We start from the raw sequence: 25,152 nt of genomic DNA, 5'->3' as shown, positions 1-25,152 counted from the left end.
GGACGGGAGAATGAGTGTGTCAGCCACATGAAAGAGACCTTTGGGAAAGGGGAAGGAAGGCAGGACGCACCAAGGTGACCGGTCTGAACACTGGTCTCCGAGGGCACAGAGAAAAACAGGCACCGGATGGGAATGGTGGCGTGTGGATGGATAACCAGGGATGTCTTGGACCTAAAACCTGACTACAGATCTTTAAGAGACACTGATTTTGGACCAGGCAGGAGGCACCTGAGGGCAAGGAGCTGGTGAATCAGGAGATCTAACAGGGATGCATTACACGACGTCACGGCCTGCCTGGTTCGGGGGATTCCGACACCCCCAGACGGCTCCAGGATAGAACAATTGGGGCAAGGCAGCGAGGAACCCGGACACAAAGCCCGAGGAGCGGGCCGGGAAGCGCAGCACGAAAGGGCAGCAATAGTTCGTTTGAGCTGGAGCATCCGGCCGTGATTCTCTCCGGGTGTGGACGGGGGTCTACACTGCGGGCCAAGCGACACGGTGCTGGAGCCCAGCTCAGTATGGACCAAGACTCCCTGAAACGCTGACGCAGGGATTTGACCGGGTTGAGGACTCCGAGCAGGGAGTGGGGCGATGCCCGCGGGGGCTCCGGGTCGAGGGGCACTCCAGTTTCACTGGGTAGAGCCGGGCCTGCCCAAGCCGCCCCCCAGCCCCCCCATTTCTCTTGTTTGTCTCCAAGTCCGGCCGGAACCGGCTTCTGCTCGCCGGGGGGCGGGCGGGTAGCTGCTGATTGGTCAAGGCCTGTTTCCAGCCCCACTCAGCCAATCAACGGGCAGCAGTGTTTTTCATCTTAGGGTAGGAATAAAAGGGCTGGAAATAAAGGGGACAGAAAAGGCGCCGGGCGGGCCCGATACACACCGGTAGGAGCCGGGTGAGCTCGACTCCCGAAATCCGGGCCCCAGGCGAGGGTGCGGGAACCTGAAGCTGCTCACAGGCGGGGTTGGAAGAAAGGTGCATGCTTGCCAGAGAGAAGACACCGGGCGGGAGATGGAACAAAAAGGGAGAGTAGGAGGATGGAGGGACGGGATCTGCTTCTATGGAAACGGGCTAATTGCTGGGGTAACAACCCGGCCCAGGGGTCGCGCGGTTGGCTCGCGCCGCCGGTTTGAACCGGCTTCGCCTCTCCCATGCGGGATTCGCGTGGCGGTAGCGCCTAGCGACCTAGCCACTGGCCAATGGTGCAGCAGTTCCTGTGCGGTTCCGCCAATGAATGCACCGTGGGCGGGCCGTTCCGGAGCTCCCTGCGCTGATCTTGTGGTTGAAGGAACAAGTTCTGGGGAAGGGTCTTAAGTGCGGGCGGGCGGAAGCCTGTCAGGGTCCTTGGGAGTGGCAGCTCTCAGGTGTGCCTCGGCTCAGGTGGACCTACGACAAACTGCCTCCTTTTACGGCCCCCATACCAGCTATTCAATCTTGCTTGGGGCCAGGGCCAGCTCCACGTCCTTGAGCATGCATTATTAGTCCCTTGCCACCTGCCATGCCTCAGTTTACCTCCGAGTGAACTGAGGGAGAAGCCTCTCCACTTGGCCCGCAGGGCCCCACCGTGGCCGAAGGTAGCGGTGCCAGCTAGTCTCGGGATGGCTCAGGTCCCGAACGGGTCTGGGGTTCGCTTCTTTTGAGGCGTGCACCTACAGCCTGGGCTGCTGGGGGTTGACAGTCTGGTCGCTGTGCGCCAGCGTCCACACGGGTTGGGTAGGGCCACCGCTGAAGCTGAGGTCTGTGCGCAGGTGTCTGCAGAGCAAGAGCCGGGCTACAGCCGCCACACCGCACCATGGCGCCCACCCTGGCCACTGCCCATCGGCGCCGCTGGTGGATGGCCTGCACGGCTGTGTTGGAAAACCTCCTCTTCTCTGCAGTCCTCCTGGGCTGGGGCTCGCTGCTCATCATGCTCAAGTCGGAGGGCTTTTACTCCTACCTGTGTACGAAGCCAGGTGAGAAGGATGCCTAGAGTGGGGCTTTGGGAGAGGGAGGGTGGAGATGAACATCTAAGCAATGCCTGCTTGCTGCACAGAGCCTCCTAGTGCCAAAAGGCCCATTTGATCCTCATCCAACTCTCGGGGTTATCATCGTCCCTGTTTGTGGATGGAGAAACTGAGGCTGGGATCAGTCTTCCATTTGCCCAAGCTGCAGACTAGTAGACTCGGGACCCCTGCGTGCCATCAGGAATATTGCTGGCCTCATAGGCTCTGCAGCACCGCTTGCCTTGCAGTTAAACGTGTGTAAGAAAGAGGAACTCGATTCATAGGCCGGGGTGCAGCAAGAGAGAGGAAGTGGCTTCGCCTCCACCCGAAGGAAGGCTCATCTAGATATACATGTTGGTTGTTTTTTTTAAAGTCAGGCCGTTATGGAGTCTCCTAAAGGCTTGCCAAGATATAATTTCTTGTCTGTTTTTGCTGCTTTATGATTCTCCAAAGGCCATTTCCTCTCCTGAACTGTGAGAACATCTCAGTGGCTTCCAAAACATAGTAGGAAGGAAGAGGAAGGGGACGAGCTAGGGAAAGGACGTTCTGAAGGCAGGCTGAGGGTGGCTCTCAACGCCCCCCAACCCATCCCTTCTACTGTCTTCCCACCCCGAGGGCTGCAGCTGAGCAGGGTCAGTCATCGGTAGGGCCCAGTCAGCTCCCAACCTCTTGCCACTTTCCTAGGCATCCTTGGCCAGACCTCTTGCCTTTGCCGTGCCCCACCCGGTACTTCAGCCCTCTCTGATGGTGGCCCAGATTTGAGTCCTTAGGTTACTGCTAGCGTGCCCTTTTCTTTCTAGAGTCCTTTAGTTTACTTTTTGACTTTTAATTGTCTTCTTGCATTTATTCGTTTGGGGGATGGGGCAAAGCACTGTGTGGAAATCCAGAGGATGACGTCTGCTTGGCTGTTCCAGCACGTGAGCTCAGGAGGTAGAACTCAGGCTGACAGACCCGAGTGTCACCTCTGACAGCTGTTTGTTTCTTTATTTCTTTTGGTTTTTAAAGACAGTTTCTGTGTGAACTAACACCCAGCCCTAAAGAGTTTTTTTTGTTTGTTTGTTTGTTTGTCTTTGTTTTTGACAGGATCTTGCTGTGGAGCCCAGTCTAGCTTTTAATTTGTAATCCTTACATCTCATTCTCTGAGTGCTGAGATTATAGTCTATGCTACCTCACCCAGCCTCTCATTCTGAGCAGGAAGAGAAAGCTTTGGACCCGCTCCCGCTGCCCGTAACTCTGAGTCAGTCTTCATTTCCCTTCTCTGGTCTGCCCAGTGGATCCTCAGGGCACAGAGCTTAGCAGGAGAGGGTAAGGGCCAGAGAAAGGGAGGGAATTCAGAGGGCACCTGGAAGAGGGCAGAAAGTCTATCGTTTATAACCAACCTTTAGCCTTTAGCACTCAGAAATATTTCCTAATAGCCAAAGGGTTCTTGGCAGGTCTTTCCCCACATCAGCAAGAAATCTTGAGAGGAGAGTCAGACCTTGTTCCCTGACCAAGCTTCTGCTCTGCTTATGAGATGTTAGGACATTAATGGCCCCGGGGAGATGGGGGAGGGGCAGGGACGGGGACTGGGACAGGTGTATGGCTCTTTCTCCCTTTGTTGCAGGGTGCACTGGGCGTTTAAAAGCAGAAGGAAAAAAATCTTTCTTCCCAGACAAATCTTCAGTATCTCATCCAGACCGATGACTAGTGTGGGCAGACTTTCCTTTCTTTCCTTTTTTCCCCCTTTCCTTTCCTTTCTTCTTTGACACGTGGTGTTGGGGAAGTCAGATTGTCTGCTTCCACAATTTCTTAGATGGTATGGGCACCGTGGGGCTGAAAACTGCTTTCCTGACGAAACCATCTTCCTTCCAGCGGCTGTGTGAGCATAGCACTGAGTCAGTCTTTAAGCACCCGAGAGATTGACAGGTCAGGTCGCTCCTACAAACCCAGGGGAAGGGGAAGGGTTAGGGCAGTGGGTTGAACATCAACTTCTTATCCCGTGCCTCTGCTCCTCTGTCTGATTTTGGTTTTTCTGATTATCTGGCAAACCCGCTGAGCTAGCATCCTCAGTGGGAAAGTCTGCTGACTCCACACAGCTTATCTCTCCAGCCTCCTTGCTTCTTGGAGTCCGGGTAACCTGTTGACTTTTGGGACCAGAAGCTTCCGTGCTTCCTTGACTGGGAGTGCCTTGGCAAGGTTAGGGTCAAGGTTTGCTCTGTGGCCCAGCATTGTCAACCTCAGTGGATGACTGAGTTGATCTCTTTAGACTTTGAAGGAGCTGACTTGTGTGTGGCTGACAGAGATGCGAATGCCTCAGCTTTGTATTGTTTTTAAGATTGATGGCGTTGAGTGTGTTCATCAAAGGAAATTTGCCTGAACCTGTTGAAAGGTTTTCAGGACTGTGTTGGGACTCTAGCCAGACTCTGGCTGCAGATACGGTGTTGGGTTTCAGTTTGGCAATGTGGGAAAAGGGAAGGAATTCCTTGTGTCTCTGCTGACCCTCAGCTTGCTGCGCGTTGCCTGTCACATGGACGGGGGCTAGTGCTCAGAAGCTGAGTCCGGGTGTTTCGTGAGTTTTGTATACTACTCACCTGGTAACAACAATTAGAGACCTCTCTTGCCCTCCTGCTGTGGACAATTGGGAGTCTAGTGTGGAACAATTGGGGCTTTCCCAAGCTGAGTCCTTTGGTCCCTAAATGACCACCTTCATTTTCTCTGTTCTTTTGCTTAGTTTTGGTTTTGGTTTTAGATTCCCTCTGCCTCCTCAGAGCTGGGATAAAGGCATACAGCCACCATGCTTTAATAAACCCTATTGAGGTGCTAGACTAGGGGTCCTTTGCTAATAAGTCTTTTTTATGATTTATTTATTTTTATTGTATGTACATTAGTGTTCTGCCTGCATGTATGTCTGTGTGACAATATCAGAACTGGAACTATACAGTTGTGAGCTGCCATGTGGGTGCTGGGGATTGAACCTGGGTCTTTTGGAAGAGCAGTTGGTGCTCTTAACCTCTGAGCCATCTCTCGAGCTCCGCCAGTAAGTCTTTACACACAGGTTCCATAAAGCCGAGGGTGGTGGGCGTGAGACCATCAGTTGTGCCCAGGTGGAGGCCTTCCTACACTTAGACAGAAGCCTAGAGGTGAAGAAGGGTGAGCTGGGGTGTGTGTGTGTGTGTGTGTGTGTGTGTGTGTGTGTGTGTGTGTGTGTGTTTGTAAGCCAGAACAGACCACATCCCGCACCTCAGAGGGGAAAACAGAAAGACAGGTACAGCAGAGAGATGGCCGGTGGAAGGGCTGGGAGGCAAGGAAAACTGGATTTTATTCTCAAGGCCAGAAGGAAGCCAGGGAGGCAGAGGACTACCAGAATTCAGCGAGCCTCTCAGAGACCCTTGAATGGTTGAGGGCTGGCCACATGCTGGGTGTGGGTGGGACGAGGGCTGTGAAGATGGGAATCTCCATGGCCCAGCTCCCAACATGAAGCTGAACCCCTGTTATGCACATCCGTGCACATGCTTTCACATTTATGGGCACGTGAGCGCATGAGTCGACGTCAGGATCCTTCGGTCCCTGTCTCTCGCTGAACCCGGAGCTCACAGCTTTTTCACAGGTTCTGCAGACACTAGTGTTCACGCTTGCTCTACTACCCAGGCTTGGCTCTGTGCTCTTGGCCCTTACAGTTAGGTACTCTTGCTGTGCCATCAATAAACAAGACTCTGTGCTTCTAGAGGGCAGAGGGGCTGCTGTCCCCTGGGAAAGCAGCACAGACCCAGATATGAGACATGGACAAGGAGAATTCTGGGCTACGTCCAGGCCTTCCCTTTTATGGGCTTTTATCCATACCTACAAGCCAGTGATGGAAACTTAGCTTTTGGCTTTTATTGCTTGTGAGCATAACTGTCTCTATTTTTCTTTGAGACAAGATTCACTATATAGGGCTGGAGAGATAGCTCAGTGGTTAAGAGCATTGCCTGTTCTTCCAGAGGTCCTGAGTTCAATTCCCAGCAACCACATGGTGGCTCACAACCATCTGTAAAGAGGTCTGGTGCCCTCTTCTGGCCTGCAGTCATGCACACAGACAGAATATTGTGTATATAATAAATAAATAAATATTAAAAAAAAAGATCTCACTATATAGCTCAGACTAGCCTTGAACTCGTGATCCTCTTGACTCCTCTCTCTCTCCCTTTATTTATTTATATTTATTTGGACAGGGTTTTATTATGTAACCCTGGTTGGCCTAGAACTCAGGTTACGATGGCCTCAAACTGCCTCAATCTCCCAAGAGCTGGGGTTACAGGTGTGTGCCACCATACTGGACTTGTTACAATTTGTTTTTTATTAATTTTTTCAGTGCTAGGGAGAAACCCAGGGCTTCACAGGCTTTACCACTTAGCTACAGATTTAACTCACCCTAGTTTATTCTGAATTTAGAAAAATTTCAAAAGAAACAGTAAGAGGGCTAAAAGCTGGGACTCACAGCCTCAAAAAATGTGTCACAAAAAGAGTCCCCTTGCCTGTCACCGCCACTCTTACCCTTCTCATGACCTGATTTCCCTCCCTGACATCTGTTGGCTTATTTTGTCTCTGTGTCTCATGAAGGTCCTGTCGGGCATGGGTTGGCTTTTCCGTGGCTTTGTGGGAGAGCCGTGGACCAGCCCCGTTCTCACTAGGTGATAGGAAGGGCCTCTGGGGTGGCCCAGCTTTGTTCTCTCAGCCTTCCACATTCCTCTAACCCACGAGGACAGGATAACCGCAGTCTCAGACTCTGGCTCCGTTTGAGCCTAGCCTCTCAAGACCTTCCTCAAGACACACACCTGCTCCCAGTCCCACTTACTGTCCAGTGGAATATGGAGCCGGAGTGAGAGGCCACTTTGGTGCCACTGAAGCCGGTGGCAAGTACACAGGCTGTCCACAGGAGGCTGCTGCTGCTGTGACATCCGAGAGAGGGCCCAATGGTACTCACTGTGTCCAGCCTCTGGCTTGCTCTGTGGCTTAGCCGACCTCTCACCCACATCTCCCCTGCTGGGCTGAGATGCTGCTTCCTGTTGCCGGATAGACTAAGGATGGGAGAGAGGCTGGTGCAGGTACCCTCAGGAGGGCTGGCCGGGTCAGCAGCACAGAGGGGAGGGGTTTAGCCACCAGCCTGAGAAAGAACTGCTAGTGAACTAGAGTAACTCCTGCCATGTGCCTCTTTGTTCCCTGGGCACCATCAGGGAGATCTTCTGGAGTTCCTCACTCTCTTTGTTTGCCTGGGGTGAGGGAAGGACTCTGACCCCGGAGAAGCCAAGGGGAGCCCTGAGTGGGGTCACAGAACTAGCTTGCCTCCTCTGCCTTCTCTGTTAAGATTTTGTTTGTGAGCCTTCTGAGTGAGGCCAACAGTACAGGGCATTGTTCTCTCTTCCCGGCCCTGGCAGCCCTAGCCCTGGTCTCAGCACACTCTGGCACACCAGTTTCTTGCCTTTCTTCTCTTTAGCCCTTCCTGACTGTGCTAGGCCGGGCTGTTCTGTCCACCCCACGGTGGAAGCACCTGTTTAATAGCAGGTGCAGGCAGGACCCAAACGGCTGGCCTGAGCTAGGTTGGTGATGACTGCTCTCTAGACTGAGCAGGGGACACCTTGGGGCTGGACACTACATAGGTACATATCTGTTTGTGCATTTCCTGGCTTTCTATGGCCAGGTGGGAGAAGACAAAACTGGAGCAGCCTGGGTATGACTGGGCAGCTGCTGGACCCAAGATGATATGCGCGGGCTGTTTATTGCTAACAGAACTCTGGACTCCATGATGGTTCAGTTCCCTCTCCACGTAAGGACACTCAAGTTGCTCCCCAGACACAGAAAAGAGGCCGTTTGGTCCCCCAAATATTCAGATAATCTGCGGCTAGACATCACTTTCTGGAAGGAGGTGAGCCGAGAGGCTTGGTGGCCTCATTGGCAGGGATTTAAGAACAGATATGGGTGGCTTGACGTATTGATCCCTGCTCCAGCATGAAGGAAGGATAGGATACTTGTGTTCCGCCCCTCCTCTGGGTCTAGTTGTGGACTGGACAGATCATCAAATGACTATAGACTTCATCCTCATGTGCTTGCTTCTGCCATATCAGGAGACTGAAAAGGCCTTTGGATTTAAACTCTTTTAATTACTTTTCATTGTGTCTGTGTGTCCATGTTTGTGTGTGAGCAGCGGTGTGCATGTTGTAGGTGTTGGTTCCTTACTTAGACCTGCCTTTGCTTCGAGTCCCGGGCATTGGACTCAAGTTGTAAGACTTGGTGATAAGCTCCTTTACCTGCTCAGCTACCTCACTGGCCCATTTTAGGATTAAAAAAGGTTATTAAGTCATTTTATTTTTTGTGTACAAATGCTTTGCCTGAATGTGTTTTTATGTACCACATGTGTGCCTGGTCTGCTGGAGATCAGAAGAAAGCACTGGCTCCTCTGAAGCTATCATTTCAGGGGTGGTGAGCCAACATGTGGGTGCTGGGATCTGAACCTAAGTCCTCTGCAAGAGCAGTCAGTGCTCTTAACCACTGAGCCATCTCTCCAGCTCGTAGGATTTTATTTTCACTATATACTGCAGTGCTCAGAACTGAACCCAGGACCTGGTGCTGTACCACGGAGCTACATCCCCAACCAGTGTTTTGGAATTATATCTTCTGTCTCTTGATAAGAAGAGTCAGGGAGAGCTGGGTGAAATTGGCTCATGCCTTTAATCCCAGCATTCAGGCAGAGGTAGGTGGATCTCTATGAACTCAACTCAAGGCCAGCTTGGTCTACAAAGTGAGTTCCAGGACAGCCAGGACTATATAGAGAAGCCCTGTCTCAAAATAAACAACAAAGAGCTATGGAAGCCAGGCAGTGGTGAAATCTTCTAATCCCAGCACTCAGGGGGCAAAGGCAGGTAGATCACTGAGTTCTAGGCCAGTGGTCTACGAAGTGAGTTCCGGGACAGCCAGGGCTACTTAGAGAAACCTTGTCTCAAACAAACAAACAAACAAACAAACAAACAAAAAAGAGTCTTCTTTGGAGGACTCTGGGGGAGTGCCACAATTGTGCCATTTTACCCCCCACCCCACATTCCTCCTTTTTCCCCTGTTCTGTGTCGCCAGAGAGCCCATGGCACTTAAAGTTCTTGGGTGCAAGTAACTGGCTCCAGACCCTGGGTGGCCACAGTCAGGTCTCAGGCTGGAGTGCTCTCCCCCACCTGTCCACGCTATCTCATCTTTGCTGGCTGTCGTACCTGCATGATTGCCTAGAAATGCTCATTCCTGGGTGGAGGCCCGGTCCCCATACTGCAGGTCCAGTTCCTGTTCTGCTGGCAGGGCTGACACCTGAAACTCTTTCCCTTCCAGAAGCCGCCTCACACCTGCCAGCCACAGCAACACATGGGACCAATGGGCTCAGCCAATGGTGTTTGCCTTGTGTTGTGGCTGCTAGTGTGGAAGATGTCCTGGCAAGGGTTGGAAGTGTGGCCTGAAAGGTTTTGTTTGTGTGGGTTCAGGCTGTTAACCTGTGGCTCTCATCTCCCTGAGTCCCTCTGTCTTCAGCTTGGCTCTGCCTGTGCTCTTTCCTTTCCCCTCTTAATCCCTTTGGCCACTGGGATGTGCTTCATTGTTTCCAGTCATTCAGTAAACAGCAACTGTGGCAAGGGCCCACTGCCATAATGCAACACAGTAGCCAGTTTCTAGCCTCAGACTCAGCCCAGTGGGTGACTAACTACAGTCACGCACTCACGTGTTGATATAGCACTGTGTTCCCTGCCACTCTGAGACGCTGCGGTCCTGTTAAATCACCTCCATCCTGAGCCCCGGTACAACTGACACTAGCAATAACAGTAGTTATTCACCAAACGCTTTGTATGCCCGTTGGGAGCTCTCTACTGCTATCTGGTTTTTCTCATGATCCTCCCCAAGGCTCTAGCGGTATATACTATTCATTATATTGTGTCTAGTTCACTGGTAAGTAAACCAACAGCAAGATCAAGTCCCATTTCTAAGGCTATACAGCAGGAAGCAGGGGAAGGCAAGTTCTGTCCTCATAGTTTCTACATGCCCCTAGCAGGGCTTTTTGCTCAGAGGCTGGCATGTGCCATTAGTCACCCCAAATGCTTTCTTTTCAGTTACCTTGGGTGGCTCTTAGAGGCCCAGCAGGTTTTCTAGTCCTCGACTGAGCAACCCCCACTCCTCCTACCCCTCGCAGCCAGAGGGCTGAAGTTCCCTTGGCTCGTTGTTGGAGCCTCGGAGCTAATCAGCGGGCTTGTTTCTGCAGGATTAGTCAGCATCACTGATGGAGAGCGCCCCAGTCCTATTCCCCACTTGTCCCCATCCTCCCTCCAGCAGGTGCAGCTCTTTTCCCTTCCTTTTCTGGGTTGTTTTGAATCTGGTTGAACTTTGGAGGGGGGCACTCACGTGTATAAGTGTGGCTCACACAGCAGGCTCTGGATGTGGTCATGGGAGGAGGTGACCATCAACACAAGAGCTCCAGTAAGAGAAGTAAAAATGGTGCATCTTGCTGGGCAGTGGTGGTGCACGCCTTTAATCCCAGTACTCAGGAGGCAGAAGCAGGCAGATCTCTGTGAGTTTGAGGCCAGCCTGGTCTACAGAGTGAGTTCTAGGACAAGCAGGTACCTTTACCTGCTGAGCCATTCTGTCCCACCACCAACTCTCCCATTGGACACTGGGTTTCATGTAGCTTAGGCTGCCCTCAGACTCATTATCTGTGGATGACTTTGAGCCCCTGATCCTCCTGCTTAGATAACAGGAATTCACCATCATTCTAGAGTGGGAATCCTCATCTGGGATTAATGGTGAGTGTCAAGGGACCCATGAAGCCCTCGAAGTTGTGAGCAAGACTTTATGGTTTTTTAAATTGGATTCTTTGACTGCTCTGTGATTCTACAAATGTTGTAAACACCTGCATTATTGCTGCAGGGGTCTGGGCAGCAGAGCCATGTCTTGTCAGTTGCCGGAGCCTTAAGGCTCTCAGAACGAGCTTTGGCTTTCTTAGTGGCATAATTCTGAAGGAGCATCTGTCTCTTGGGTCTTCACGAATGCCTACTATATCTTCCTTCTTTGTACACACAGAGAATGTCACCAATGGCACAGTCGGGAGTACTGCAGAGCCAGAGCTCGAGGAGGTGAGCCTGGTGAACGGCTGGCTCAGCTGCAAAGCCCAAGATGAGATTCTAAATTTGGCATTCACTGTGGGTTCCTTTCTGCTCAGTGCCATCACCCTGCCTCTGGGCATCATCATGGACAAGTATGGTCCAAGGAATCTCAGGCTGCTGGGCAGGTCAGTATGGGTTCCTTGGGGGAAGCATGAGGATAGGCGGTCCCCTGAGCTGCATTCTCTGCTGTAGGGAATCTCAGAATGTGCTAGCAGGTGCTCCATGGGGCTCCCTCAACGCCCTGGGGCAGAGTTCCTTCACTGTGTGGCCTCTCCCTGTGTTCTGCATGCAAACCCTAGGACTCAGGCCCATCTGGGATGACCTGAACTTGCTGGTCTTGTCTTTAACATTAGTTTTTGGGGCCATCAGGATGGCTCTTCAGGTAAAGATACTTGCCACCAAGCCTGATGACCTTATTTCCACATTTGGAACCTGCGTGATAGAAGCTAGAGAACTGACTCCTGCAGGTTGCCCCCGACCTCTCTACTCTGTACCATTATACATGGAATGCATGCACCAATATGTGTGCAAGAGTAAAATAAGTAGAGAAGAACATTGCTTTCCAAAGATTTGTGGCCTTATACTTCCTCCAGGAATGTGGGAGTGATTTTTTTCTAATCTGTTGCTTTTATTGGTTAATTAATAAAAAAAAAACTGCCTAGGCCCATTTGATAGGCCAACCCTTAGGTGGGTGGAGTAAACAGAACAGAATGCTGGGAGAAAGAAGCTGAGTCAGGGAGTCGCCATGATTCTCCCACTCCAGACAGACGCAGGTTAAGATCTTTCCTGGTAAGCCAGCTTGTGGTGCTACACAGAATATTAGAAATGGATTAGATCAATATGTAAGAGCTAGCCAATAAGAGGCTGGAACTAATGGGCCAGGCAGTGTTCAAAAGAATACAGTTTCCGTGTAATTATTTCGGGGCATAAGCTAGCCGTGCGGGCGGCTGGGTGCCGGGGATGCAGCCCTGCAGCTCCAATTACATCACAGGAAGAAAAAAGTTTTTGAACATCTGTAAATATATGCAAATGTAGATTAGGTATATATGTAGAGTGTGTGTGTGTGTGTGTGTGTGTGTGTGTGTGTAGGAGGGGTGAGAGGTGCTGCCCATTAAACTCTGCATAATGTATGCTGGACAAGTGTTTTACAACTGAGTTATAGCCCACATATGCCATTCTTAGTACTGTGTGCTTTAAATGTTGTGGATGGGGCTCAGTGGTAGAGTGCTTGCCCAACATGTGCATGGCCCTGGGTTTTACAAAACCCAGCACCGAAAAAAATAATAAGAATAAAGTTAATTGATTAATTAAAATGAATGAAGTTTTTTGTTTTGTTTGTTTTTTTGTTTTGTTTGTGTGTTTTTTGAGACAGGGTTTCTCTGTAGTTTTGGAGCCTTAGAACTAGCTCTTGTAGACTAGGCTGGCCTGGAATTCACAGAGATCCTCCTGCCTCTGCCTCCTGAGTGCTGGGATTAAAGGAATGCATCACCACCACCCAGCAAAATGAATGAAATTGTAACAATTATGAAGTGAGGCTGAGGCTGAGGCTGAGGCTGCAGCTCAGCCGTGAAGCACTTGTGTAACACAGAAAACCCCGGGTTCAAGTCTTATCCCTGAAAACAACTCCCAAGAGACCATCATCCTCCTGGATCATCCTGCATGCCCCATAAGGCACATTCCCTGGTCTCCTAGAACTGTTAAGTGCTGATTATAAATGTTCTGAAGTGACACATAGTACATTACTGCCCCCCATAACCATCTAGTAACAGCACTTGATAACATAGTATCAACAGAACACTTTCTGTTTGGTTTCAGTGCCTGCTTTGCGGTCTCTTGCTTGCTGATTGCATATGGAGCAAGTAACCCAGACTGTGAGTATGCCTTTTCTTTTATGCCAGAAGCTGGGGGAAGCGCCGTTGTCCACAGGTGCTCACTGGCCCACCTGCTCTTGGATGCTATCTTAGGCTTGGTGCTCCCTGTTCAAGCCAGAAGAGATACTCTTGGCTGACTGCTCACTTACCTCATGGGTGGCCAGGGCAGCTTTCTTTCTTTTTTTTTTTTTTTTCTTTTTTGGTTTTTTTTGAGACAGGGTTTCTCTGTGGTTTTGGAGCCTGTCCTGGAACTAGCTCTTGTAGACCAGGCTGGTCTCGAACTCACAGAGATCTGCCTGCCTCTGCCTCCCGAGTGCTGGGATTAAAGGCGTGTGCCACCACCACCCGGCCCAGGGCAGCTTTCTGATTGGTGGTCTATTGCCTAGGACTTAGCTCTTTCAAATGTGTGGCTAGTGAGAGAATAATCACCCCAAGCAGAAGTGTGAGAGGTGTTCTCAGGGTGTGTGTGGCTCCTGTCTGATCCCCAAGCCACCAACCCAGTCTGTGGTGGTAGTCTCGCTGATGCCACTTGGAAGACAAGCTTTGTGGACCAGGCCCGGTGCAGGATATGGCCTTCCATGGTTCAGAAATGGTAGCTGAGCCATCTCCTCTTCTTCCTCTTCTTTGTTTCAGTTCTGGGGATTGAACCCAGGGCTTGTAAATGCCAGACAAGCTCTCTGCCATCGAGCAACATCCCAGCTCTTGGACACTTGAGACGGAGGTAGTCCAAGCTTGCCCCAAACATGTAGTCCTCCTGGCTCAGCCCGAAGGCTGGGATTACAGGCATGGTACACCACACCCAGCTGAGCCGAGGCCTCAGGGCAGCCTAGGCCAGCCCTTGAAAAACAACTTAGGAAACACCTGGATCCCATCCCCAGTGGAGAACTTTAAAGGCTTTTCGCACAATCCCAAACTAGGACCGGGATCTCAGTAACCTCCTAGCCAGGCTCACCTGCAGATTCCCAGGAACCTGGGGTTTTGTTGTCTGTGAGCAGATTTTTAGGGTCATTTGATTTAGTCTAAGTCAACAGAAAAGAGAGTGGGCACACGTCTTTTGCTAGAACTCAAGGTCCCTGAGGTAGGCAAGAGGACGGAGGGAGTGCTATCCAGGCGTCACTAACCCTTGATGGCCTGGCCTTTATTTTTAGCTCATCTGTAGCCTTCTCAGTGTGGAACACTGTGCTCCTGTGCTCCCCCAATTATGGCTTTCTGTCTGTCCACAGCGCTCTCTGTGCTCATCTTCATTGCCTTGGCTCTGAATGGCTTTGGGGGGATGTGCATGACGTTCACTTCATTAACCGTAAGTATTGGTTTGTTAAGGAACGTTTCCAGCTGGGGAAGTGCGGGATTCGGGCGTACTGGTTGGCTTCCAGGTCCTTTCTTTCCATTCCCCTGTATGCTTGGATGGCCCAAGCAGTGTTGGGCTGGGGTTTCTCTAGCCTGACAGCAAAGCCAGTCCCATAGGTTCTAACGCAGACAGGTGTGACTCCCAGGGTGACTTGCAGCTGCTTCTGGGCTTGCCTTTGGCATGGGGGAACACAGGTTTCTGTCAGAGAAGAGCCGGGAAAACAAGGGCTGTTGCCCGCGTTGGTTCTTATCATCCGTGGCTGCCATCCCGAGGCTCTCCAGGAACTCTGGCTAACAGTGCCATTTGTAGACAAGCCTGTCCTGGAACCACTCAGCCCCAACCTTTGCAGGTGCCTGGAACTGAGTGGCAACATTGTGACACTCTTCCCGGCTAGGACACAGATGTCTGGCCAGATAGGTGGAACTGTTTCTTGGAATGTGGAGCATGTTCTTGGCAGGACCACCAGGACGCCACAAAACAGGTTTCTTTTTAAGGAGGGCTGGAGGAGGAGCTGAAGGAAGTTAAAGAAGGAATAGAAATGTCTTTCCCCAAGGGAAGACCGCAGACTTACACCGACAGGCTTCTATCAAAGGAACATTTCCTGACTCAGTTTACCTCTGAAGCCATATAAACCATGACTGTTTATAGTCTGGTTCTGTTTCCCATTATGCTCTAGTCAGGAGTCAAGCTGTTAAGAGGCCTTTTGTTGAGGTTTTGCTCCAAGAGCGCTGGGACCTTTCTGGTCCTTTGATAAAAAGAGCCTGCAGAGATACTGGCATCTTGGTTACGAGCCTGCAGGCCTAAATCTTCCTTGCTCCCTTTTCCTATGCTTTCTCTGGTAGGGAAGATTAACCATCTGGGCCTGTGTTCTTGGGCAGGGAAAGTTCACTGTAGTCTCTTCAGGAAGGAAGGCCCGGTGTAGGCAGCATGTGTGGTGAGCCTGGGTGTGGGAGTCTCAGAGTGAGCGGCACACTCACCCTGGGGGCTCAGTTGCTTCACCTGCTGGTGCCCTCGAGGTGTACTTTCTATCTGTTAGGGCATTTTTATTTTTGTTTTTTTTTTAATCAGATACATTTAAAATCAAAATAGATATTGTCTCCCCTGTCATAATCCCAGAGGAAAACAAATGTTGAAACAGGGAGAAGTGTGTTCGCACTGTGAAAAGTACACAGATTCCACTAGGTTGTGTAAGTATGAAACAGGAGTCAGGCATGGTTCTATTTGTTCTTGGACAGCATGGAAACCACCAACCCTTTTTTTTTTATCAAGATGAAAAATAAAAACCTGGCGTCGCCCTTATTATTTTTGTCACGTTGGGCATCTGGTAGGGCAGATCTGAATTTCAGGACATAAGTTGGAGATGGTCCTGAGACTTGCGGAGCTTGGCTTAAGTGCAGAGCAATGCTTAGTCACCATGAAGCAAGGGGTAGACGTGGGCCGGGCGTAGCTCAGTGGCAGAGGCTTCTCCAGCGTCACAGGACTCTGGGTACCAACCCCAGCATGGCACCTATAAAAAGAGAAGAGCTGGGTGGTGTGGTCTATACTGCAACCGAGCACTCAGGAGGCAGGGGATAATTGATGTGATTTTAAAGCCATCTTGGGCTACAGAATGAGGCCTTGCCTCTGTACCCCTGGAATAATAAAAAGGACAGCTAGACATGATAACATGGTCCTTCAATCCCTGCTCTTAGAAGGACAGAAGATCAGGAGAAGTTCAGGGTTATGCTCAGTTACACGGAAGTTCAGGGCTACCCTGTCTCAAACAGTAACAACATCCACTCTCAGTTAACATAGGAAGTTTAAGGCCACTGTGGGCTCAAGGCTCAAACAGTGACAGCAAAAGACAAACAGAGGAAAAGCACCATGTGGGGAGTTCCTTCTAAGAAATTCTGTAGGAGCTTTCTGGGGTGACCCACACCTTTAATCCCAGCACTCAGGCAGAGGCTGGAGAATCTTGGTGCGTTTGAGGCTAGCTTGATCTACACATTGAGTTCCAGGACAGCCAGGACCAAACAAAGACTCTGTCTTTAAAAAAAAAAAAAAAAATTAAAAAAAGAAAGACATCCTGTAGGGCAGAGATACAGTGATGTATATGTAATCCTGGTTCTTTGGGAGACTGAAGCCATACAAGAGAGCAGGCAAGCCTTGACTTCTGCCTGTGTCTGCTTTCTTTTTCATTACTGTCTCTTTAGTTAGCATACAGAATAATAGATTCATGATGACATTTTTCACACCAAGCTACCTTCCTGCTTGTTTATGTTACCTCTCCCTGTTTCTGCCACTAAAGAAAGCCTGCAGGTAAGAGCTCTTCCCGAGGTCCTGAGTTCAATTCCCAGCAACCACACGGTGGCTCACAGCCACTGGTGCCCTCTTCTGGCCTGCAGGCATACATGCAGACAGAACACTGTACATAATAAATAAATTTTTTTTTTTAAAAAAAAGAAAGCCTTTAAAATGAAGTTGGAAGCTGTTGTCCAAGGTACTTTTAAGAAAAAGGAATTAACCCATAAGTATTCTTTTGACTTTTCTTATTTTGTTGTTGTTATAAGTAAAAAAATTTTTTTTATTACTCAGCATTTTGGAAATTTAAATTGTAGGCTGCAAAATTCTCAATGTCTTATCTTCATCAGCCTTAGAATTTATTCTTCAGTTTTGTCTGTGCGTCAGTGTTATTCTTCTTGGCTTTCTCGGTTTTCTGTATCTACAGAGTTCATCTTCCAGTTCCCTGCCCGTACCTAGAGCTCTGCATTCTTCCTTTAGACTCCAGTGCTTGTCCTTGCTGTTGTCCGGGTCCATGCTATCCTGTAGTAGAAACGAACTCTAATTCACTTCAGCTAGGTTCCCACTCAGGGATGCTCAAGTTGGTTTCCAGTCCTTCCCTTTGTGAACACTGTTGAAATGAACATCCTGTATGTGTATTTCTGTAAAATAAATTCCAGGAAGTGGAATCTCTAAGCTCCAGGATTAGCATGTTTTAACTTTCAATATAAGCTTTTTTTTTTTTCCAAGATAAGGTTTCTCTGTAGCTTTGGTGCCTGTCCCGAAACTAGCTCTTGTAAACCAGGCTGGCCTCGAACTCACAGAGATCACCTGCCTCTGCCTCCCGAGTGCTAGGATTAAAGTTGCACACCACCACTGCTCGGCTACATCATTCTGGTTTTTTTTTAATATTTATTTATTTATTTATTTATTTATTTATTTATTTATTTATTTATTTATTTATTATGTATACGATATTCTGTCTGTGTGTATGTCTGCACCAGACCTCATTACAGATGGTTGTGAGCCACCATGTGGTTGCCGGGAATTGAACTCAGAACCTTTGGAAGAGCAGGCAATGCTCTTAACCACTGAGCCATCTCCCCAGCCCCATCATTCATTTTTTATGTTTTCTTTTTTACATTTATTTGATTTGATTTGTTGTGTATGTTTGTAGACACGTACACATGAAGCCATATGGAGGTCCGAGGACTTTCTGAGTTGGTTCTTTCCTCGACCATGTAGGTTCTGGGGAAGGAGTTTCCTTGGTCTCAAATGCCTTTATACACTGTGCCAGGATCTTGCTGGTCCTCTTTCATCTTTTACTTACTTATTTCGTTTTGTTTCTGTAAGCTCTCACTGTGTACCCATGGCTGGTCTGGAACTTGCTGTGTACACCAGGCTGGCCCAAGACCCTGTTCCTGCTTCCTGTGTGCTAGGGTTAAAGAGGTGCCTCTTTCATCTTTTGAACACAGTGAAAAATGATACATCATAATTAAAGTTTTTTTCTTTAATCAAAATGAGACAAAACGCCAGTGGTGCACTCGGGAGGCAGAAGCAGGCAGCTGGATCTCTGTGAGTTCAAGGTCTGGTCTAGGAGAGCTAGTTTCTGGACAGGCACCAAAGCTACAGAGAAACCTTGTCAAAAAAAAAAAAAAAAAACCAAACCAAAAACAGGGTTTTTAGATTTCTGTATGGTCCGTGATAGGCTCCAGAAAAACTATGTGCTTAGCCCCCAAGCAAACAGTGTACTCAGGGTCATGGCTTGCTCAGTGTTGCTTGCTTTCATCATCACTGCGCGCACGTGTGTGTGTGTGTGTGTGTGTGTGTGTGTGTGTGTGTGTGTGTGCGCGCGCGCGCGCGCGCTTTCTAGTAACTCCTGGCTCTCCCACCCACTTCACCACTTCAGGTGCCTGGCCAGGCTACATATGAGTGGGTCCTGTGTAAAGCATTAGGTAGGAGGGATCCGTCCTTTTAAGGGAGGTCTAGGGCTTGTCCTCTGACTTCTTTATCTAGAGGGCAGGGGTCAGTGAGCTGCTATCCCAGGCCTAATGCAAACCTCTGCCTGTTTTTATAAACAAGATTTTGCTTGAAACACATCATTTGGGTTTGCTCACGTGTTGCCTGTGGATGCTCTCATGCCACGGAGGCTGTCGGGCTATCATGACAGAGACCATATGGCCCACAAAGACAGAAATATTTACCGTCTGGCCCTTTATGGAAAGCATTTGCCAGCCTTCAGTCTAGAGTCTCTGAGAAGCTACACTGTCCTCCACCTGAGGGCAGAGGGTCAATACCCCCCAGAGGTCCCTCCCAGTATCTCTGGTTGCTCAGGATAGCTCTCCACCCCTTCCCCCAGGCTGGAGGGCTCCCCTTGGACATCCCCTTGTCCCATAAGGCTTTCCACAGGACCTGATCTCTCATGGGAATAAACACTGAGAGGAATAGGAAGCGGCCGTGGAGGACAGACTGAAGCTGTTAGGCAATGTTCCTGGCTTTCTGCTGAGCAGAGCTGAATCTGCTTGTGACACAGCCCAGGCCTTTTAAAAAGCAGAACTGTCAGGCCCAGCTCCCGGAGACACCGCACTGGCCGCACAATGGCGCTTTCTGTTTGTGTCTCCCATCCGTGTTTTCATTTGGGGGACAAAGGAATCTTCGAGGTTGTCTTTAGAACTCCCTAAATCAAATCTACGAGGGCTTTTCAACACAGAATGGCTCCTTGATAACCTGGAATGTGGGGGAATGTGTTGTCAGGGAAACCCTCATGGGGGGACTTTCTCAGGCCCAAGGGGCTTTGTATGACCTGGGCTGTGGGCTGTACACCCATCGGTGGAGAAGGGGCCCCAAGTTGGCAAAGTGCCTTTTCCTCACAGACCAGGAGGAGGTGGCCCATAGCTTGTACCCCACCCTCCACCCTCACAGAGCTTTGGGAGTTCATACTCTGCCCTCCGCAGTGTGGTCTTTTCCACTAGTGAGGAGGTTCAGAGGCTAGCCAATAGTCAGGGCTGGTTCTCTCAGGTCTCTTGAAGCATGAGGCGTGGGCATCCCTGAGGGAGGTCCACGCCTGTCCACTGGTGTAAGCACACACCCCATGGTGTGGAGCCTTGGCCTCCCCGGACATCTGGTCAGCACACTCTAGTCTGTTTGTTTAATGTCTCTAGTTTGTACAACCCTTTAACTCGCTCCATCAGCTGAAGCACAAACACCGGCCGGCGGCTGAGGTGGCGTCTTTGGGCCGCCACCCTACAATCCAGGGCCTGGGTTGCTTAGAGATGGGAGCAGACGCAGCCAAAACTGTGACCATATCTTTTCCACTTCATTACCCTGACCCTTGTCAGTGTGGGCGGGATGGGGAGTTCTGGTCCGAAACCCTCACAGGAAAGTGGTTACAAAATGTTCAGGGGAAAAAAAAAATATCTCTGTGGACTTTACTCATTTTATTCATTGCATTTGGCTTTAAACCCAAGGAAGAAATGATCCCAGGGGAATTAGATTGGAGTTTGAAGAGATTAGAGTACTCAGCCGGCTCTTTAAAGACCTGAGGGAGGGGTGGAAGTCAGTGGCCCTTGGGAGTGGATGGGCGTCCGGCAGCTTTTCTGCTCAGCCCCATTCTGCAGCCAGGCAGGGTTTCATTTGCTTCTCTACCTGGAGAGCCCAGGTGCCAGGCAGGTAAAACTCTCCGAGTACCACAGCCCACATAACCTCTTTCCTATTCCATCCATACCTTGGGACACCGAAGCAGTCAGCTGATGGCCATTGGCCCAGGAAAAATGGGCCATCAGAGGGGTTCTACCTCATGAATTTGCTCCACATGACGTGTGCTGGGGTTGACAGAAGGCAGTGGGGATGTCGGTAGGGTTCTGGGCCTGGCAGGTGGAACGGGAGGCGGCTGGGAGAAGGCAGTTTTCCCTCCCCACCCCTGCACCAGTGAAGCGGAAAGGTGACCACAAGGACCTTCCCAGCGAAGTGTGCTGAGGGGGGCCTGCCAGTTTCGGTGAGGGAACAGCCCAGCTTTGCCGAGTCCACTTGCCCAGACTAGCTCCTGGATAGATAGTCTGGACAAGATAGGCTGGATCCTGGCCTATCTAGGCTTTACTGAACCCAGAGTGTGTATACCAGCCACCTGGGGATGAGAGTCATCTCTGAAAAGGGCCACAGGCCTAGAAATGTTAACCCCTACCTACTGCTGGGCTCTGACTTTATCAGAGTTAGGGTGTAGCCCCAGGGCGAGCAGATTCAGGAGGCCTTGGATATGAAAAAGGGGTGTCACTCACCCCACGGCCTCCCCTGGGGGTTCTTGTGAAAAAAAGGCATTGGTCATCTTAGGGTCCCTAAGAAAGATAGTCCAAAGTGCTTTTGGCCATGGCCTCTGGGGATTCTTGTCCAGTGGCCTGAACACCAGGGGAGGGGCTGCCTGCAGCTGCTGTTTTCTCCCCGCTGGGAATGTGACACAGCTGGGCCTGTTTATGGTACAGCTGAGGGACTGAGAGAGCGTGAGTCATCAGGCTGAGGCCCAGGAGCCCAGGCATGGAGGACAGGTTTTCCTGGCAGAACAGGGGCAGCAAAGTGGCTGGGAAGAAAGCGAGAGCTGGGAGAGGGCCTTGAACTGCCCTACCTGTGAGTGTGCCCGAGAGCCAGGCAGCAGCCTCTGCCGTGTTTCCCTTGCCCCGCAGCATGGCTCCAGCTGCCTGTTTGGCAGCAGAGCGGGTCTTTCCCTCCAGCAGGCCCTCGCGGCTCCGCTAAGGCAGTCGGCTTCACACTTGCTACTTCAGCGCCATTGCCCGGCACCACTGTGTCCAGCAAGACTGGGCCAAAGCTGGAGGAGAGACCAGACCAGTAAGACAGGGACCCAGACCTGGAAGAAACAGGACGAGTCCATTTACAAACACATCCCTGGGTGGTATGGGCCTGGACCCCAGGGGTCAGCTGAGAGCAGAGGTTGGTGGAGCTAAGAGGAGCATCTGGAAGGATGTAGGAATCCCCAGTGAGCTGGCATCAGACAGGAGCCCGGGAGGGAGAGAGTTGACGTGAAGAGAAATGGCTTGAGAGACAAACGGATGTTACCTTACCAGGCCTTGGTCTGACTGCACTTTTGGATCCTATGTTTGACCTTGAAGGAGTCCTTTGATTCTTAAGTGATTTGTTCTAAGATAAGGTCCCACGTAACTCAGGCTGGCAAGGGTTACTGAATCTCTGATCCTTCTGCCTCCACCTCCTGAGGGCTGATTACAGGTGTCCGCCTCCGTGTCCAGTGTAGACGCTGAAAGTTTTGTATTCAGTGAGCATGACAAGGAGCGTTTAGACAGTTGCTTTTAGGGCTTTAAAGACGCTGTAGAAAGCAGGTGCTAAAATTAGTTGCTGTTAGTATACATACTATTTAATGGGAAGGAAATCTGAGCAAGCTGCCCCTGAGCCAGACAGTGAGGGAAATCTCTGGCAGGCCGGACTGCTTTGGGAACAGAAGGACCCAGACCGAGGGAGAAAACACAATCACTGTTTACCACTTAGGTACAAAGTAACTAATACCACAGGGAAACCCTCGCTCTCTGTGCCCTTCCCTCCTGTGAGCGCTCTGACTCTTGTCAGATGTTTATGCTTTGGGTTTGATTAGCCTTCCAAGGTCAGCCTCGCCGTCCTTATACCAAGCAGTTTCGTCCAGTACAAGCGCTAGGTAGTCTGGAAGCCTAAACACACTTGAACTATCTCGCTCTCTGCCTTTCCCCAAGTTTTTTTTTTTAATATTTATTTATTATGTGTATAGCATTCCTTCTATGTGTGCCCACAAGCCAGAAGGGGGCACCAAGTCTCATTATAGATGGCAGTGAGTCACCATGTGGTTGCTGGGAATTGAACTCAGGACCTCTGGAGCAGTCAGTGCTCTTAACCACTGAGCCATCTCTCCAGCCCTCCCCAAGTTTTTGAAACAGAAAAACCCATTTAATCCTGACCAGAAACTTATTCTCCTGTCTTCACATCCTCAGTGCTAGGACTACAGAGGCCTGCCATCATACCCAGCTCGATCACCTATTTAAAATACGCCTTTTTGTTCATTTTTTGTTTAAAAAGCGATGAAAAACTTATAAAGAGGAAATTAGGTTACAAAGAAAAACATAATTCCAATATTGGGCATACTGACTGACTTATAATAGGTTTCATTAGGACATGCTCACATGCCTTGCTGATATTTGTCCCCTACTCCTTTCTTCCAGCCCTTCTTCCTCACAAAAACACGTTTTCAGTGCTACAGATTAAACCTTGGACCTCACCCATGCTAGGCAAGCCCTCTCCCCCTGAACTGACCATCTCAGACTATGACTGGCCTTACTCTATAAAAGAATCTTTGTAGGGGCTGGTGAGGTGGCTCAGAGGTTAAGAGCATTGCCTGCTCTTCCAAAGGTCCTGAGTTCAATTCCCGGCAACCACATGGTGGTTCACAACCATCTGTAATGGGGTCTGGTGCCCTCTTCTGGCCTGCAGGCATATGCACAGACAGAATATTGTATACATAATAAATAAATAAATTAATTAAAAAAAAGAATCTTTGTAGAAGGGCATAATCGGGGTTTTTTTTCATTTATACCTCCATCTGGATTATTTTGAATCAACTACTATTAATTACTATTAATTTAATCCATATATGTAGTTAAGTGTATTTTAAGTGAGGTACTGAGGATTGGATGTGGGGCTCCACATACAGACCCAGTACTGCCCCCCACCCCCAAAAGCAATTGTCTGAACTCTTTTCATGAATAAACATAAAAGGACCTACGGTCTAAAACCAAAGCCTTTTAAAACAAGAATGTTGGTGGAGTGACTAGGTTGAAGGTACGTGCACTGCTGGCGGGGTGTCAATTGGCGCATCTCTTCGGGGAAAGCCGTTTGTCAGCATATCGTAAATCCCTAGAAAGTGTGCATTCCGTTCTCTTCAGGGATTTGCCTGGAGATAGAAGCCACCTGCACCTGCCCTTACCTTCATCCTCAGGTTCGTCGTTGAGCTGAGTGTGGTAGCTCATGCTTACAAATCGAGCTCCTTAGATGGCTGAGGCCAAAAGACCGTGAGTTCAAGGCCATCACAGCTAATATTTTAATTTAAGACCCTGTTTTTAAAGGCAAATTAGCCAGGCCTAGCAGTGTAGGACCTGTAATCCTAGTGACTTGGGAGGTTGAGGTTGGAAGATTGTTAAGTTAAAGGTCTGCCTGGGCTTCAGAATGAGTTCAAGGCCAGCCTGGATGAACTGAAAGTGAAAGGAAGGCGGGAGATGCAGTTCAGTGCCGGGGCACTTGCCTAACACGCACACCTTGCATTCTAGTCTCAGGACTGCCCCCATCACAAATAAAATTTTGACTGAAACCTTTTAATGAATAAATGTAAAAGCACCTATGGTCTAAAACCAGAGACATGGATTCCTAAATTATAGATGGTTCTGATCAGGAAACACGCGCAGTCATTTCAGATTGTGTCAGAAAGGAACAACAAATAGCTTTAGAAAACATTTATAATAATGTATCAGGTTAGAAGGAAAAGTTGGCAACCCTTGCCCATAATCCTAGTTCTTAGGGAGGCAGAGGCAGGAAACCATGTTTGCAGCCCCTAATAGCAAGTTTGAAGCTAACCTGGGCTACAGGAGACCCTTCTCGAAAACAAAACAAAAAAACAAACAAACAAAAAAAAAAAAAACGGTGTAGGGGCTGGAGAGATGGCTCAGCAGTTAAGAGCGCTGGCTGCTCCTCTAGAGGACCAACCTGGGTTTGATTCCCAGCACTCTCGTGGCAGCTCACAACCATCTGTAACTCCAGTTCCAGGGCATCCAACACCTTCTTCTGGCCTCCTTGGATACCTGCATGCAAATGGTGCATAGATATACATGCCGGCAAAACACCCATGCACATAGAATAAAACAAAATATTAACCAAAAAAGGAAGTAAAGAAGCCAAGTGGTAGTGGCACGTGCTTTTAATCCCAGCATGCTGAAGGCAGAGGCAGGCAGATCTCTCTGAGTTCAAGGCCAGCCTGGTCTGCAAAGTGAGTTCCAGGACAGCCAGGGCTGCTAGAGAAAGTTGTATACACCTGTAGTTCCAACTATTTGAAAGACTAAGGCAGAAAAATAACTTATGCCCAGTAGTTCAGGACCAGCATTAGCAACATAGTGCAACTACTTCTAAAAAAAAAAAAAAAAAGAAAAGGAAAAGAAAAGAAAAGTTTATGAAACAGTATGTTGGGCTGGTGAAATGGCTTAGGGGGTGAAGATGCTTGCTGCCAAGCCTGATGTCCCTAGAAACCACGTGGTGGAAGGAAAGACCCAACTCCCACAAATTGTCTTTTTGTTCCAAATGTTTAACAATAGACATGCATTTCTTTTCTTTCTTTGTTTGTTTGTTTGTTTTTCGAGACAGGGTTTCTCTGTCGCTTTGGAGCCTGTCCTGGAACTAGCTCTTGTAGACCAGTCTGGACTCGAACTCACAGAGATCCTCCTACATCTGCCTCCTGAGTGCTGGGATTAAAGGCATGCGCCGCCACTACCCAGCTACATTTCTTTTTTTTTTTTTTTTTTTTTTTT

At 49.5% G+C, this 25,152-nt stretch overlaps 1 protein-coding gene across 4 annotated transcripts in view; it reads left to right on the top strand.

Annotated features, from left to right (window-relative positions):
• The first annotated feature begins 870 nt into the window (after positions 1-870).
• Positions 871-25,152, top strand: part of Slc43a2 (solute carrier family 43 member 2) — a 41,208-nt gene continuing 16,926 nt past the window's right edge. Inside the window, exons 1-5 of one of the 4 annotated variants that reach the window (XM_013347408.2) lie at positions 871-889; positions 1,743-1,946; positions 11,034-11,241; positions 12,932-12,987; positions 14,211-14,287. In XM_013347408.2, coding sequence (XP_013202862.1) covers positions 1,787-1,946; positions 11,034-11,241; positions 12,932-12,987; positions 14,211-14,287 — 501 coding nt within the window. In that variant the 5' untranslated portion in view covers positions 871-889; positions 1,743-1,786. The other 3 variants (XM_013347407.2, XM_005349544.3, XM_026780446.1) reach the window with 3 other exon arrangements.

Source organism: Microtus ochrogaster, chromosome 7 (genome assembly GCF_000317375.1).
Source record: "Microtus ochrogaster isolate Prairie Vole_2 chromosome 7, MicOch1.0, whole genome shotgun sequence".
NCBI classification, from domain to species: Eukaryota; Metazoa; Chordata; class Mammalia; order Rodentia; family Cricetidae; genus Microtus; species Microtus ochrogaster.
The sequence above is the reverse complement of the archived record's forward strand: the minus strand, read 5'-3'. Positions and strand labels throughout refer to the sequence as shown.